This window comes from Panthera uncia, chromosome A2 (assembly GCF_023721935.1).
Source record: "Panthera uncia isolate 11264 chromosome A2, Puncia_PCG_1.0, whole genome shotgun sequence".
Lineage (NCBI taxonomy): Eukaryota > Metazoa > Chordata > Mammalia > Carnivora > Felidae > Panthera > Panthera uncia.
In genome coordinates, this window is record NC_064816.1 from 9,890,276 (window position 1) to 9,905,483 (window position 15,208).

Here is a 15,208-nt window from a genome sequence, read left to right on the forward strand (position 1 = left end):
TTTGCCCGTCCCCTCCTCATGCTCTGTCTCTCTCTCCTTCAAAAATAAGTAAAAACATTTAAAAAAATTTTAAAAAGAGTCTCTTATGTTTTGTCCCCTCCATGCTTTTATATTATTTTTGCTTCCCTTCCCTTATGTTAATCTTGTTTGTATCTTAAATTCCTCATATGAGTGTAGTTGTATGATATTTGTCTTTCTCTGACTGGCTAATTTCACTTAGCATAATGCCCTCTCGTTCCATCCACGTAGTTGCAAATCGCAAGATTTCAGTTTTTCTGTTGTCACGTAGTACTCCTTTGTGTATATATACCACACCTTCTTTATCCATTCGTCCATTGATGGACATTTGGTCTCTTCCATACTTTGGTTATCGTCGATAGTGCTGCTATAAAAATTGGGGTGCATGTGCCCCTTTGAAACAGCTCAGCTGTATCCCTTGGATCAATACCTAGGAGTGCAATTGCTGGCTTATAGGGTAGTTCTATTTTTAATTTTTTGAGGAGTTCCCATATTGTTTTCCAGAGTGGCTGCACCAATTCACATTCCCACCAGCAATGCAAAAGAAACTTTCTTTCATTGCATTCTCACCAACATGTGTTGTTGCCTGAGTTGTAAATGTAGCCATTCTGCCTGGTGTGAGGTGGTATCTCACTGCGGTTTTGATGTGTATTTCTCTGATGATGAGTGATGTGGAGCATTTTTTATGTGTCTGTTGGCCATCTGGACGTCTTCTTTGGAGAAGTGTCTATTTGTGTCTTTTGCCCATTTCTTCACTGGATTATTTGTTTTTCAGGTGTTGAGTTTGATAAGTTCTTTATAGATTTTGGATACTAACCTTTATCTGATATGTCCTTTGCAAATATTTTCTCCCATTCCATTGTTTGACTTTTAGTTTTGCTGATTGTTTCCTTTGCTGTGCAGAAGCTTTTGATTTTGATGAGGTCCCAATAGTTCATGTTTGCTTTTGTTTGCTCTGCCTCCGGAGACGTGTTGAATAAGAAGTTGCTGTGGCTGAGGTCAAAGAGGTTTTTGCCTGCTTTCTCCTCGAGGATTTTGATGGCTTCCTGTTTTACATTTAGGTCTTTCATCAATTTTGAGTTTTTTTTGTGTCTGGTGTAAGAAAGTGGTCGAGGTTCATTTTTTCTGCCTGTGGCTGTCCAGTTTTCCTAGCATCATTTGCTGAAGAGACTGTGTTTATTCCTTTGAAAAAAATTTTTTTTCAACGTTTTTTATTTATTTTTGGGACAGAGAGAGACAGAGCATGAACGGGGGAGGGGCAGAGAGAGAGGGAGGCACAGAATCGGAAACAGGCTCCAGGCTCCGAGCCATCAGCCCAGAGCCCGACGCGGGGCTCGAACTCACGGACCGCGAGATCGTGACCTGGCTGAAGTCGGACGCTTAACCGACGGCGCCACCCAGGCGCCCCATATTCCTTTGGATATTCTTTCCTGTTTTGTCAAAGATTAGTTGACCATACATTTGTGGGTCCATTTGTAGGTTCTCTATTCTGTTCCTTTTTCTGAGTGTCAGTTTTTGTGCCAGTACCATACTGTCTTGATGATTACAGCTTTGCAATACATCTTGAAGTCCGGGATTATGATGCCTACAGCTTTGGTTTTCTTTTTCAGGATTGCTTTGGCTATTCAGAGTCTTTTTTGGGTCCATACAAATTTTAGGATTGTTGTTTCTAGGTCTGAAGAATGCTGGTGTTATTTTTATAGGGACTGCAGTGAATATGGAGATTGCCTTGGGTAGTATTGACATTTTAACAATATTTGTTCTTCCTATGCAGGACCATGGAATATTTTTCCATTTCTTTGTGTCTTCTTCAATTTCATTCATAAGCTTTCTGTAGGTTTCAGTGTATAGATTTTTCACCTCTTTGGTTAGGCTTATTCCTAGGTATTTCATGTTTTTTGGTGCAACTGTAAATGGGATCGATTCATTGTTTTCTCTGTCTTGTTGCTTCATTATTGGTGTATAACCGATTTCTGTGCATTGATTTTATATCCTGCGACTTTGCTGAATTCACGGATCAGTTCTAGTGGCATTTTGGTGGAATCTTTTGGGTTTTCCATATAGACTATCACGTCATCTGTGACGAGTAAAACTTTGAACTCCACCTTGCCAATTTGGATGCTTTTATTCCTGTATGTTGTTGATTACTGAGGCTAGACTGCCAACACTACGTTAAATAGCAGTGGCGAGCATGGACTTCCCTGTTACGTTCCTGACATTAGGGGGAAATCTCTCAGCTTTTACCCATTGATCATATTAGCAATGGGTCTTTCATATGGCTTTTGATCTTGAGGTATGATCCTTCTATCCCTACTTTCTTGAGGGTTTTTATCGAGAAAGGATGCTGTATTTTGTCAAATGCTTGTTGAGGATTTTTGTGTCCCTGTTCATCAGGGAAATTGGTCTATAGTTCTGTTTAGTGGGGTTTTTGTCTGGTGTTGGAATCAAAGTAATGCTAGCTTCATAGAATGAGTTTGGAAGTTTTGCTTCCATTTCTGTTTTTTGGAACAGCTTTGAAAGAATAGCTCTTACCTCTTTTTTAAATGTTTTTTAGAATTCCCCTGGAAAGCCATCTGGCCCTGGCTCTTGTTGTTTGGGAGAATTTTGATTACTAATTCAATTTCTTCAATGGTTATGGGTCTGTTTAAATTTTCCATTTCTTCTGGTTTCAGTTTTGGTAGCTTATACGTTTCTAGGAATTTGTCCATTTCTTCCACATTGCCCAATATGTAGACCTATACTTGCTCATAATATTCTCTTATTTTTGTTTGTATTTCTGCAGTGCTGGTTTTAATCTCTGCTCTTTCATTCTTGATTTTATTTATTTGGGTCCTTTCCTTTTTGTTTTTGATCAAACTGGCTAGGGGCTTATCAATGTTGTTAATCTTTCAAAGAACCAGTTCCTGGTTCCTTTGATCTGTTCTATTTTCATTTGTTTATTTTTGTTTCAGTAGCATTGATTTCTCCTTTAAACTTATTAATTACCCATCTCTCATTTGCTGTTTTTTTTCCATCCCTTTATGGTGTAAGGTTAGGTTGTGTATCTGAGACCTTTCTTCCTTCTATAGATGGCCTGGATTGCTATATACTTCCCTTTTATGACTGTCTTTCCTGTGTCCCAGAAGTTTTGGGCTGTGATGTTATCATTTTCATTGGCTTCCATGTCCTTTTTAATTTCCTCTTTCACCTCTTTGTTAGCCCACTCATTCTTTATTAGGTTACTCTTTAGTCTCCAAGTATTTGTTGCCTTTCCAAATTTTTTCTTGTGGTTGATTTCGAGTTTCATAGCATTGTGATGTGAAAATATGCATGTTATGATCTCGATCTTGTAATTGTTGAGAGCTGATTTGTGTCCCAGCATATGATCTATTCTGGAGAATGTTCGCTTGAGACGAATGTGTATTCTGGTGCTTTAGGATGAAATGTTCTGCATATATCTGTTCAGTCCATGCAGTCCAGTGTGTCAATCAAAGCCACTGTTTCCTTGCTGATTTTGTGTTTAGATGATCTGTCCACTGTTGTAAGTGGGGGGTTGAAGTCCTCTACTATTATGGTGTTATTATCAATGAGTTGCTTTATATTTGTGATTAATTGATTTATATATTTGGGTATTTCCACGGTTGAGGCATACATGTTTATAGTTGTTAGATCTGCTTCATGGATAACCCCTTAATTATGATATAATGCCCTTCTTCTTCTCTTGCTACAGTCTTTCTTTTAAAATCTAGGTTGTCTGATATAAGTATGGCTACTCTAGCTTTCGTTTGGAGATCATTAGCATGATAGATGGTTCTTCATCCACTTACTTTCAATCTGAAGGTTTCTTTAGGTCAACAATGGGTCTCTTGTAAACAGCGTATAGATGGATCTTATTTTCTTATCCATTCTGTTATCCTGTGTCCTTTGATTGGAGTGTTTAGTCTATTGACATTTAGAGTGAGTACTGAAAGGTATGAATTTGTTTCAACATGTTGCCTGCAGAGTTGGAGTTTCTGGTGGTGTTGTCTGGTCCTTTCTAGTCTTTGTTGCTTTTTTTTTTCTTCTTTTTTTGCTTTTCTCTCCTCAGAGAATCTCCCAAACATTTCTTGCTGAGCTGGTTTAGTGGTCATTAACTCCTTTAGCTTTTGTTTCTCTGGGGAACATTTTTTTTTTAATCTCACCTCTTATTTTGAATGACAGCCTTGCTGGATAAAGAGTTCTTGATTGCATATTTTTGGATTCAGCACATTGAATATACCCTTCTGCTCTTTTCTTGGCTGCCAAGTTTCTGTGAATAGGTCTGCTTTTAACCTGAACTGTCTTCCCTTGTAGGTTAAGGCCTTTCTTCCCCCTTGGTGCTTTCATGATTCTTTCCTTGTCTGAGAAATTTGTGAACTTGACTATGATAATCTTGATGGCCAGTTTTTGTTGAATCTAATGGGAGTTCTCTGTGATTCCTGGATTTTGATGTCTGTGTCTTTTCCAAGATTAGGAAAATTTTCCACTATGATTTGCTCACATCAGCCTTCTACCCCTTTTCCTCTCTCTTCATCTTCTGAGACCCCTATGATTTGGATGTTGTTCCTTTTTAATGAGTCATTGAGTTATCTAATATTATATCCTACTCTTTTGCCTCAGTTTCCTTCTTTTTTTCTGCTTCCTTATTCTCCATAAATTTGTCTTCTCTGTAACTGATTCGCTGCTCTGCTTCATCCAACCTCACCACCATGGCTTCCATTCGAGATTCCATCTCTGGTATAGCATTTTTTATTTCATCCTGGATAGCTTGTACTTCTTTTGTCTTCACAGAAAGAGATTCTATGCTTTTTCAACCTCAGCTAGTGCTCTTATTATCATGATTCTAAATTCTGTTCAGACTTCCTGTTGTATCTGTGCTGATTACGTCCCTCGCTGTCATTTTTTTCCTGTTTATTTTGTGGTGAATTCCTTCGTTTCATCATTGTGGAGTAAGAAAAGGGATTAATAAAGTAAATAAAAGTAAAAATTAAAAAAATTAAAACAACATAAAAAATAAAATAAAGGATGCTAACTCCTAGGTTTGTTTTGGTCAGGTTGTTGTAAGAAGCTTGATAGAATAGAGATAGAAGGGGAAGAAACGAAAAGAAAAAAATGGAAAAAAATGAAAAACGTTTGGAATTAAAAATATGAATACAATAAAAGAATAAAATGAAATGACGAAAGTCAAATAGAATTTTAAAAAATTACAAAAATGTAAAAAATATAATAGGAAAATTTAAAGAAAATATTTTTTATAAAAACGTTAAAAAATCAATTTTTTTCCTTTTCTGTATTCAGGAGTAATAAAAGAAAAGGAAAAAAAATACTGAATAGATGGACCAGCACACAGAATGAAATATGATTGAAAATGCATCCAGTTTCCACTAAAGTCAAAATATGAATTACTTTATAGTCTGTAAACTACGTAGGCAGAGAGACTGGTGATGTTCCTCTAGATTGTGGTTGGCCTGGTTGGGCGGTGCTTGGTGTAGTGACTTTGTTCTGCACTAGATGACGCTACTTAGTTTAATGCAGTTGATCGCTGTGGTGCATGAAAGTGCTTATGTGCATATGCGGGAGGGGTGAAAATGAAGTCACCCAGTCCCCCAGTCTCTAGTATCAGAAGTCTATCTTCTCATTGATTGGCAATCAAGCACCCTTCCTTTGTCTCTGGCTTCTGTCCACTCCCCATTTCTCCACTGTCTGTGACCAAGCTGTCAGCTTGCCAGAGGACACCTCCCTCCCAAATTTTATCTCAGATAGGGCAATGTTTACAAACTCCCCATTTCTGAGGGCCAAGCAGCTTTGACCCTCTCAGACCCTCTGGGGGAGGGTCCACCAAGCAATGTCATGGTGCCCGCCCACCCCTGGTACGTTTGTGTGACCGTGCTGCTGCAGATGCCCAGAGATTGTGGCCAGGTGCCCCAGAAAATGTTGGTGTGATTGTGTAGTAGCAGCATTTCAGGGATTATGGTAAATCGCAGCACCCATCTGGCACCAGGCTTCACCCTTACCATCCTTGTTCCAACAGCAGCAATGTGGCTGTTCTCCAGGGTCTGCTGGGACCTTTGCCTATGGCGAGGCTGCACGGCCTCTACCAAATATCCTCCCAGCAGAGAAATTGCCTCTCCCCGTGTGGCCTGAGGACCCCTCGGACCTTGCTGTCTGTTTCTGGGGATATGCCCTCCCCACCAGAGCTCTCCCAGGTATCGAGCTGTGGAGTTTCAGACTCTATGTTCCCCTGTTTATAGCCTCTTAATGAAATTGAAGCCCTCTCCTTTTTCTCTTCTCTCTGTTTTTGTTCAGTCCACCCCTTCTCTTTCTCTCCAGCTGCTTTTGTGTTGGGCAGTGCTTCTCCTATACTCTCCCCCACCTCCATCCTCTCTCCACAAGCAAAAACAGCTCCCTGCCCTCCATAGCTTCTCTCTTCCCCAGTTCACCTCTCCACGCTGTGTACCTGCCAAATTCTGTGGTTCAAGTTGTGCAGATTGTTGTGTTATTCCTCAGACCAGGTTTCTAGATATGCAAGATGGTTTGGTGTTGATTTAGTTGCATTTCAGTGAGGAGAGAGGCAAAAAACCTTCCATGTTCCTCCGCCATCTTGGCCTCTCCCCAACATTGCCTTAGAATGTATCCACTGATACAGAAGGCTTTGAGCTCCTCTCTCTCTTATTTACATCCCACTCCTACACCCGTTGTGTTACCTGCTCTGCTCACAACTTTGTCTTTTATATTGCCTGATGGTTTTGGGTGAGCTCTTGACTCAAGGTCTTTGCACATGCGATTTCTCTGCCTTAACTGGTTTTCTTAAAGTTATCCACATGGTTCATGCACCCCTGAGTTTTCCAGCTCAGAAGCCTCTGATCAGTCATGACACAAAGGCAGGTTTTCCTTCCACTTAGGACTACTGGGTCCTGAACTTTTTTCCTTATTAGTTGTAACCACCACCTGAAACACCATTTATTCCTTTATTAATATTCTGTTCCTCCCTCTGACACACACACATCTTAGACTGTCTTGTTAAGGTGAAACACACATTCCTACTGCATTTGTGCAATGCTGTTAAAAATACTTGTCACAAGATAATGTGTTAAATTTTCTCGGGTGGAAAAAAAAAGGTCCCAGGAAATTTATGGAGGAGAACATTGCTTTGGATAATTGTTTCGATTCAGAACAAGAATTGTGAACAATTTAAGACTCATGGAAAACATGGACATTTGAGAGTCCCTGAAATTTTCTGGTGTGTATTCTAGATTGGTAGGGAGTGTGTAAGAATTAATGAATGAAGCATTTTGAAAAGACAGCATTTCTTGTAATTCTGTGATCATGCTGCTGCCTTTCCAATGTTCTTGTCTCTGTTCCAGCCATTTTCATCAATTACATGGAAGGAAGAAATCAAACTCATGTTACGGAATTTATCCTCTTGGGACTCTCACACCAGGGGGAGCTGCAGTCACTGCTCTTTTGGCCATTCCTGTCCTTGTACTTGGTCACCTTCACTGGGAACCTACTCATGATCCTGGCCATTATCACAGACTCCCGCCTCCACACGCCCATGTACTTCTTCCTCTCCAACCTGTCCTTTTCAGACATCTGTTTCACCTCCACCACCGTCCCAAAGATGCTGCTGAACATCCAGACGCAGAGCAGAGCGATCTCCTACAAAGGTTGCCTCAGCCAGATGTACTTTTTCATGCTTTTTGCAGGAATCGACAACCTCCTCTTGACAGTGATGGCCTATGACCGGTTCGTGGCCATCTGTCACCCACTGCACTACATGGTCATCATGAACCCCAAGTTCTGTGGCATTCTGCTTCTGGGATCCCTGTTATTGAGTGTTCTTGTCTCTCTGTTACATGACTTACTGATTTTGCGACTCTCTTTTTGCACAGAGCTGGAAATCCTTCACTTTTTCTGTGAACTTAAGCAGGTGATCCAACTTGCTTGCTCTGATACCTTCCTCAATGACCTGGCGATGTATTTGGCAAGTGGACTTCTGGGTGTTGTTCCACTCACTGGCATCCTCTCCTCTTACTCTAGAATTGTAGCCTCCATTTTGAGAATTTCATCAGTGAAGGGCAAGTATAAAGCATTTTCCACGTGTGGGTCTCATCTCTCAGTTGTGTTCTTGTTCTATGGTACAAGCCTTGGTGTGTATTTTAATTCTTCTGCTTCACAAAACTCCAGCACAGGTGCCATAGCCTCAGTCATGTACACGGTGGTGATGCCCATGCTGAACCCCTTCATCTATGGTCTCAGGAACAGAGACATCAAGCAAGCCCTGAGAAAGCTCTTTAGTCGAGAGACATTGTCTGCATGTAGGTGTCTTTGTTTCGGGATAAAGACTTGAGTAACAGGGCTTAAAACCCTAGAAGACCTAGATCATGATATTTGTATCAGTTTATAGGCTGGCAATGTGCATTTTTTCTTCTTAACTTATTAGTTAGCTGTAAGTTTTCATACATCACAAGCAACTATTTTGTCTGTAGCTTTTTAAAGTTCATTTATTTATTTTGAGCGGGATAGCAAGAATGAGTAGGGAGAGCCAGAGGGAGATTGATGGAATATCCCAAGATATGTCCATGCTGTCAGCGCAGAGCATGAAGTGGGACTCAATATCACAAACTGTGAAGTTTTGATCTGAACCATAATCAAGAGTTGGACTCTTATCTGGCTGAGCTACCCAGGAAGCCCTCTATTGAATTTCTTTGAAACTGTTTAGTCATCGTATTAAATTCCATTGCACGGATTTTTAGAAGAAAATTTTAATGTGTATTCTTTTTTTGAGAAAGAGGTAGAGAGAGAGAGAATAAATCAGAAGTAGGCTCCAGACTCTGAGCTATCAGCACAGAGGGTGATGCAGGGCTTGAAACCATGAATTGTGAGATCATGACATGAACCAAAGTCAGACGCTCAAAAAATTCAGCTACCCAGGTGTCCCCATTGCATGGATATTTAAGAACATATAATATAGCAAATTGAGTACTTATAATGTGATAGGAGGAGCCAATGGAGTAAATGTGAAATGCTTTTTCTTTGGGTTGAAAGCGGGTGTCAGAGTATCTGCTTTTCGAGGAAAATCATTGTACCTATCACAGGTTATATGCCAGTTTCTAGAGTTTTAAGTCAATCCACCTTGGAAGGAGATCACATCTGCAAGAGCCTAGGCACCTGGAACCTTCTGTGATTAGTTTATAATAATCCACCTTCACTATGCAGTCTCCAGTTTCCCCTCACACAGTCCAAAACATAAATGAAGTGTGAAGGTAATAGAAATTGCAACTCCTGATTTTTCAGGCCTTGATGGTGGCATTCTTGGTGATTTTCCCAGGGATGCATTATTACTTTTCTTTTAATATTTAGTAGGCAGCAGCACTGTCCTGTGATTTCCCTCAGCACCTCCTACCATAATAGACTCTTCACAGATCTCACACACAATATGGCTACTCTGCCTATTGCCACCTCCATCTTTTCTAATGCTGCATCCCAGAAATTAGGCAGTGAGAACAGGATGCAATTATGGACTTGACCTGTGGCTTGTGAGACAGAATAAGATGAATGTCTCTTTCTCACCTACCCCAGAGGCCCTCATCTGGATTGTAAGCCATAATGGTAATTTTCTATTCCCTTATTCACAGTTTTCCAGGTAAATATCCACAGGTCCTTTCAAACACTAGTATGCAGATAAATGTTCATGGAACTATCTCTCAAAAAGAAACAGGGAAAGCAAGAAGAAAGGAAGTAATTAAGAACAAAAGAATAAAGAAGAGAGCTTATTAACATTTGCCAATTTCCATGGTATAATTACTCTCATCCTCTCCAATATCAAGGTGCCAATTTTAGTTCAGACCACAGTCCTCATGAACCATTATAAGCTAGCCAGCGCCATCACCTCAGAGCCTTTGGGTTGGGTTTGGAGGAAAATGTAAAGTAATTGTCGCCATTTTACAGCCTTCTGTCAGGTGTAAATGGTCACATCAGTTGAGGATTTGGGGCAGTGAAAAGTCTCAGGACTGATAGGTAGAGATTATGACCCTTCATTGTAGTGACTCAGGTCTATCTTTTCTTCATGATTATTAGAGTTGGTTGTGTTTTTGTTTTTGTTTTGTTTTGTTTTTTTGTTTTTCTTATTTTTTTTTATTTACACAAATTAGATAGGCTATTACTAAGCTGCCCATCAATTTTTGTTTCTTGGAGACACCAGGATGAATTTGCCATTTGCAAAAATCCATGTGGATCAACCAGTGTTGATGAGAATGATTAATTCTTATGCACTATGAATAACATGCCTCAAATGGTTTGGGACTGCTGTCATGGCCTCTGGCAGTTCAGGAGGGGCTGAACTTTCAACAAAGGCATTTCAATTTTAGCAGGTCCATGGTAAGTCTGTCCTATGGGGGAGAAGCTCTGTAGAGTCTGTCAAGGAAAACATTATAGCCCTCCCCAATCTATTTCTCAATGATCTTATGAATTTTATGTTGTCTGAAACTTTAGTTTGGGTATATTTGGGGTTGATGTATTGAATCACACAAGATAAACCCATCACAATGCCCTAGTCTCCTTGTACTTTGGATTCCTTCCTCTACATCATATTAAGCTATTTATGGCACTGAAATTCTTTTTTTCCTTGAAGTTCATTTATTTCCTTTGAGAGAGAAGAGAACAAACTGGGGAGGAGCAATGAGAGGGATAAAGAGAAAATCCCAAGCAGGCTCCACACTGCCAGCCCAGAGCTCAATATGGGTCTTGAACTCACATATTTTTAGTTCATGACCTGAGCCAAAATCTAGAGTAGGACGCCTAACCAACTGAGCCACCCAGGACAGATGAAATTCTTGTGGAGAATGTCACTCTTTTCATCATTTTTCAGGGTAAAAAATATATGTAATTTATTATTTTAAACATTTTGAAATATGCTTATGTATCATTAAGTATTTTCTCACTGTTTAGCAACCACCACCTCTATCTGTCCCCAGAACTTTCTCATCATCTCAAATTTAACTTCTGTTTCCTTAAAATAGTAAATTCATATGGCAGAATCCCTCTGCCCCACCCCTGTCTCCCAACATCCTACCTTCTCTCTCTCAAACTGATAACCCTGGTTATCTCATATATGTGTAATTGTATAATATTGGTCCTTTAGTGCTGGCTTCTTTCAGTTAGCATGATGTTCGTGAGGTTCCTCTGAATTGTAGCCTGTGTCAGAATTCCATCCATTGAAAAAGCTGAATGATGTTCCACTGTATGTGTTCACCACACTTTGTTCAGATTATTGACGGACATTCATGTTGTCTCTACACTTTCGTTAGTGTGAATAAATCTGCTATGAAAATTGGTGTAGAAATATGTGTTTTGCTCACTGCTTTAATTTCTTTTTGGGCATATAAGTGGGTAAATAAATAGCCGTGAAACTATTCCATCAAACGATAATTCTGGGTTTACATTATTGAGTTACTGGCACACTGTTTGCTTCAGCAGCTGTGTCCCTTTTTACTCTCATCAGCAAAGCACCACAGGGTTCCAGTTTGTCCACATCCTCGCCAACACTCATCTTCTGTTTTAGTCTTCAAATAGCCGTCCTAGTGTGTGTGGCGTGGTATCACGCTATGGTTTTTATTTGCATTTCTGCAGTGATTAGTCATGTTGTGCATCTTTCATGTGCTAAATACCCATTGCTCTATATTCTTGAGTCCATTGTCTTTTTTTTTTCAAAACCAGTTTCATGCATTTTTTATTTTTTCATGAATTTATTTTTTATTGTTTTACATTTATTGATTCTGAGAGAGAGAGAGAGAGAGAGAGAGAGAGAGAGATCACGAGCATGAGGAGGGGAGCGGCAGAGAGAGAGGGAGAGTGAGAATCCCAAGCAGTCTCCACGTAGTCAGTGCAGAGCCAGACGTGGGGCTCGAACTCACAAACTGTGAAATCGTAGCCTGAGCTGAAACCAAGAGCCAGACACTTAACCAACTGAAGCAACCAGGCTCCCATTAGTTTTACTTTTTAAAATTTATTTACAAGTTTCAATTCGTGTATAGTTAACATACAGTGTAATATCAGTTTCAGGTGTATGATATGGTGCTTCAGCACCTCCATAAAACACCCAATGCTCATCACAACAAGGGCCCTCCTTAATCTCCATCACCCATTTCTCCCATCTTCTTCCTTCCCCTCTGGCAACCATAAGCTTTTTCTCTCTTTTTTTTCTTGTGCTCATTTGTTTTGTTTCTTAAATTCCACATATGAGTGAGATCATGTGGTATTTGTCTTTCTCTAACTGACTTATTTTGCTCAACCTTATGCTCACTAGCTCCATCCAAGTCTTTTCAAATGGGAGGATTTCATTCAGTTTTATGGGTGAGTAATATTCCATTGTATGTCTATACCAGATCCTTATCCATTCATCTATCCATGGACACTTAGGCTGTTTCCATTATTTGGCTACTGTAAGTGATAGTGCTAAAAACATAAAGGTGCATTTATCCCTTTGAATGAGTGTTTTTGTATTTTGGGGGTAATGGCTCAGCAGTGTGATTACTGGATTGTAACACTGTTTTCTTTCTTCCAAGATTTTATTTCGGTTCAAGTTAGTTACCATATATGTACTATTGGTTTCAGGAGTAGAATTTAGTGATTTGTTGCCTGCATAGAATATGCAGTGCTCATCCCAAGTGCCTCCCTTAATGCCCATCACCCATCCAGTCCATCCCTCATTCAACTCCCCTCCAGCAACTCCCACTTTGTTAACTATGGTTAAGAGTCTCTTATGGTTTGGCTCCGTCCCTGTTCTTATCTGATGTTATTTTTTGTTCCCTTCCCCTATGTTTGTCTGTTCTGTTTCTTAAATTCCACATATAAGTGAAATCATATGATATTTGTCTTTCCCTGACTGACTAATTTTATTTGGTCAGCATAGTACACTCCAGTCCCATCTACATCTTTTCAAATGGCAAAGCAACAAGAGTCATTCTATTTTTAATGTTTTGAGGAATTTTCATACTGTTTTCTACAGTGGCTATACCAGTTTTTATTCCTTCCAACAATGAAAGAGGGTTCCCCTCTCTCCACATCCTCCTCAACATTTTTTAAAATATATTTTAAAAAGTTTTATTATGGAAGTGTGGATTCATTGTATGGCACACCTGAAACTGATATGACACTATATGTTAACTAGCTGGAATTTAAATAAAAGTTTTGCCTTTTTCTCTTTAATATTAGAGAGAGAGAGAGAGAGAGCGTGCAAGTGAGAGAGGGGGGTGAGGGAGAGAGAGAGAGAGTATCAAGTAGGTTCCATGCTCAGTAGAGAGCCCAACTTGGGGCTCGATCCAACAACTCTGGGATCATGACCCAAGCCGAAATCAAGTGTCAGACACTTAACTGACTGAGACACCAAGTTGCCCCAGCACTATCTTTTTAAAATTGAATTGTTTGTTGTTTTCTAAGAATTCTTGAAATTCTGTACATAGTTTGAATATTAATCTATTATCAGGTGTGTGATTCGTCAATAGCTTCTCCATTTTGTGGGTTGCCTTTTCATTTGGAAATAGTGCCCTTCAGTGCACAAATACTTCTGATTTTGGTGATGTAATTTTTTTCTCTAGTTGCCTGTGTCTTTGGTGTTATATCCAAGGAATCTTTGTCAAATTCAGAGTCATAAAGATGTACCTTTATGTGTTCTTCACGTGTTTATTTACGGTTCTATTTCCTACGTTTAGATCTGTGATACATTCGGAGTCACGTTTGTTGATGGTGGACAGAAGGGTCATTTTCATGTTTGTGCATGTGTATATCCAGGTTTCCATCACCATTTCTTGGAAAGACTGTCTACTTACCATTGAAATGTCCTGGAAGTCTTGTCAAAAATCATTTGCTTGTAGGTATAAATTTCTAAGCTCCCTCCTGTTGCATTGACTTGTATCTTTGTTTTTATTGTTGTTGTGAAAGCTGGTCATTTAAAAATTAAATTGTGGTAACTCTGAGTGTTTTATTTTCCTCCTTCTCCAGTCATTTTTATTGAAGTATACCTTACAGACAAAGTTGTATTAATTTCAGGTGTAAAATGTAATGCGTCAACAATTCTATGCGCTATTAAGTGCTCATGGAGGTAAGGGTACTCTTAATTCACTTCATCTATCTCATCCAGCCACAGCCACCTTTGTCTCTGGCAACCACCAGTTTGTTCTCTGTATTAAAAATCTGGTTTTGTTTGTTTGTTTTTTTTCCATGTTTGTTCATTTGTTTTGTTTCTTAAATTCCACATAGGAGTGAAATCAAACAGTGTTTGTCTTTCTCTGATGGAATAATTTCCCTGAGCACTGTACCCTCTAGGTCCTTCCAAGTTGCCAACTTACATAATTTTTATTATTTTTTTTTGCTCTTCAAAGGGGTCCATTGATCCCCTATTTTTCCATCTACAGTTTTCTTAGACTATTGTAGTAGCAACAGTCTGTGTCTAACATTGTCCAAGGATGAATTTTCCACAGGGAGAGCTTGATACTGGACATCCTGTCATGAGATCTGCACTGACATTCAGATATTTTCATCAATTCGTGTCAAGCCAATAGTCAAAATATCAGTATCTCTGCTCTCTGCATGCTGTCTAACTGCTCAGGGTCATGTTTGAGTTGTCATACTTGCCTCCCGATCATTGGTAGCAAGTATGAAGTATTTCCTACATTGGCTGCCCAGATACTTCCTGTTGGAGTGCTCTTACCCCTTCACCCACATCAAGACTTGGGACAAGTATTCGCTTGTTTGTGTAGACTTCACTCATCTCTTTTGGAAAAGTTGTCTATGTTTGTATTCTCTTCATCAGGTGCCACTGCCTCTTCAGGTTAGCACATTCATTTACTTTTTTTTTCTCTTGCTCTGTTGAGAAGGGACCATTTGTTATACCTTTCTTCCTTCCTGTGATGTGGTTTAGTGCCTACTGTTAAACAACTGCTAATGAAGTTGTTAGTAAGATGCTTAAAGAAGCAAATGGTTGAGTGATATCAAACAGACATTGCCTACATTGAAGGACAAAGGAGAAGCAGGAGAAAAGAAGAAACACTGTGGAGGCTGGGAGTTCCATGATTGTGAGCTAACAGATGAGTACAGATGGGAGCAGTAAGAGAGTTAGGGGACACAGAATCCTGCAAATACACAATTCAATATTTACGATGGAGTGCTCTGACTTATCAGTGAGAAGCTCTAA

General features: G+C 39.5%; 1 protein-coding gene across 1 annotated transcript; it reads left to right on the top strand.

Moving 5' to 3' along the window:
- The first annotated feature begins 7,253 nt into the window (after nucleotides 1-7,253).
- On the top strand, nucleotides 7,254-8,365 carry LOC125930965 (olfactory receptor 7A10-like). Its single transcript, XM_049643122.1, has one exon. The coding sequence runs from the start codon at nucleotides 7,397-7,399 to the stop codon at nucleotides 8,363-8,365; it is 969 nt and encodes a 322-aa protein (XP_049499079.1). The 5' UTR covers nucleotides 7,254-7,396.
- Nucleotides 8,366-15,208: the final 6,843 nt, after the last annotated feature.

Excerpts from the sequence above, each read along its gene's own strand:
- LOC125930965 (XM_049643122.1), top strand. The coding sequence starts at position 7,397 with ATGGAAGGAAGAAATCAAACTCATGTTACGGAATTTATCCTCTTGGGA.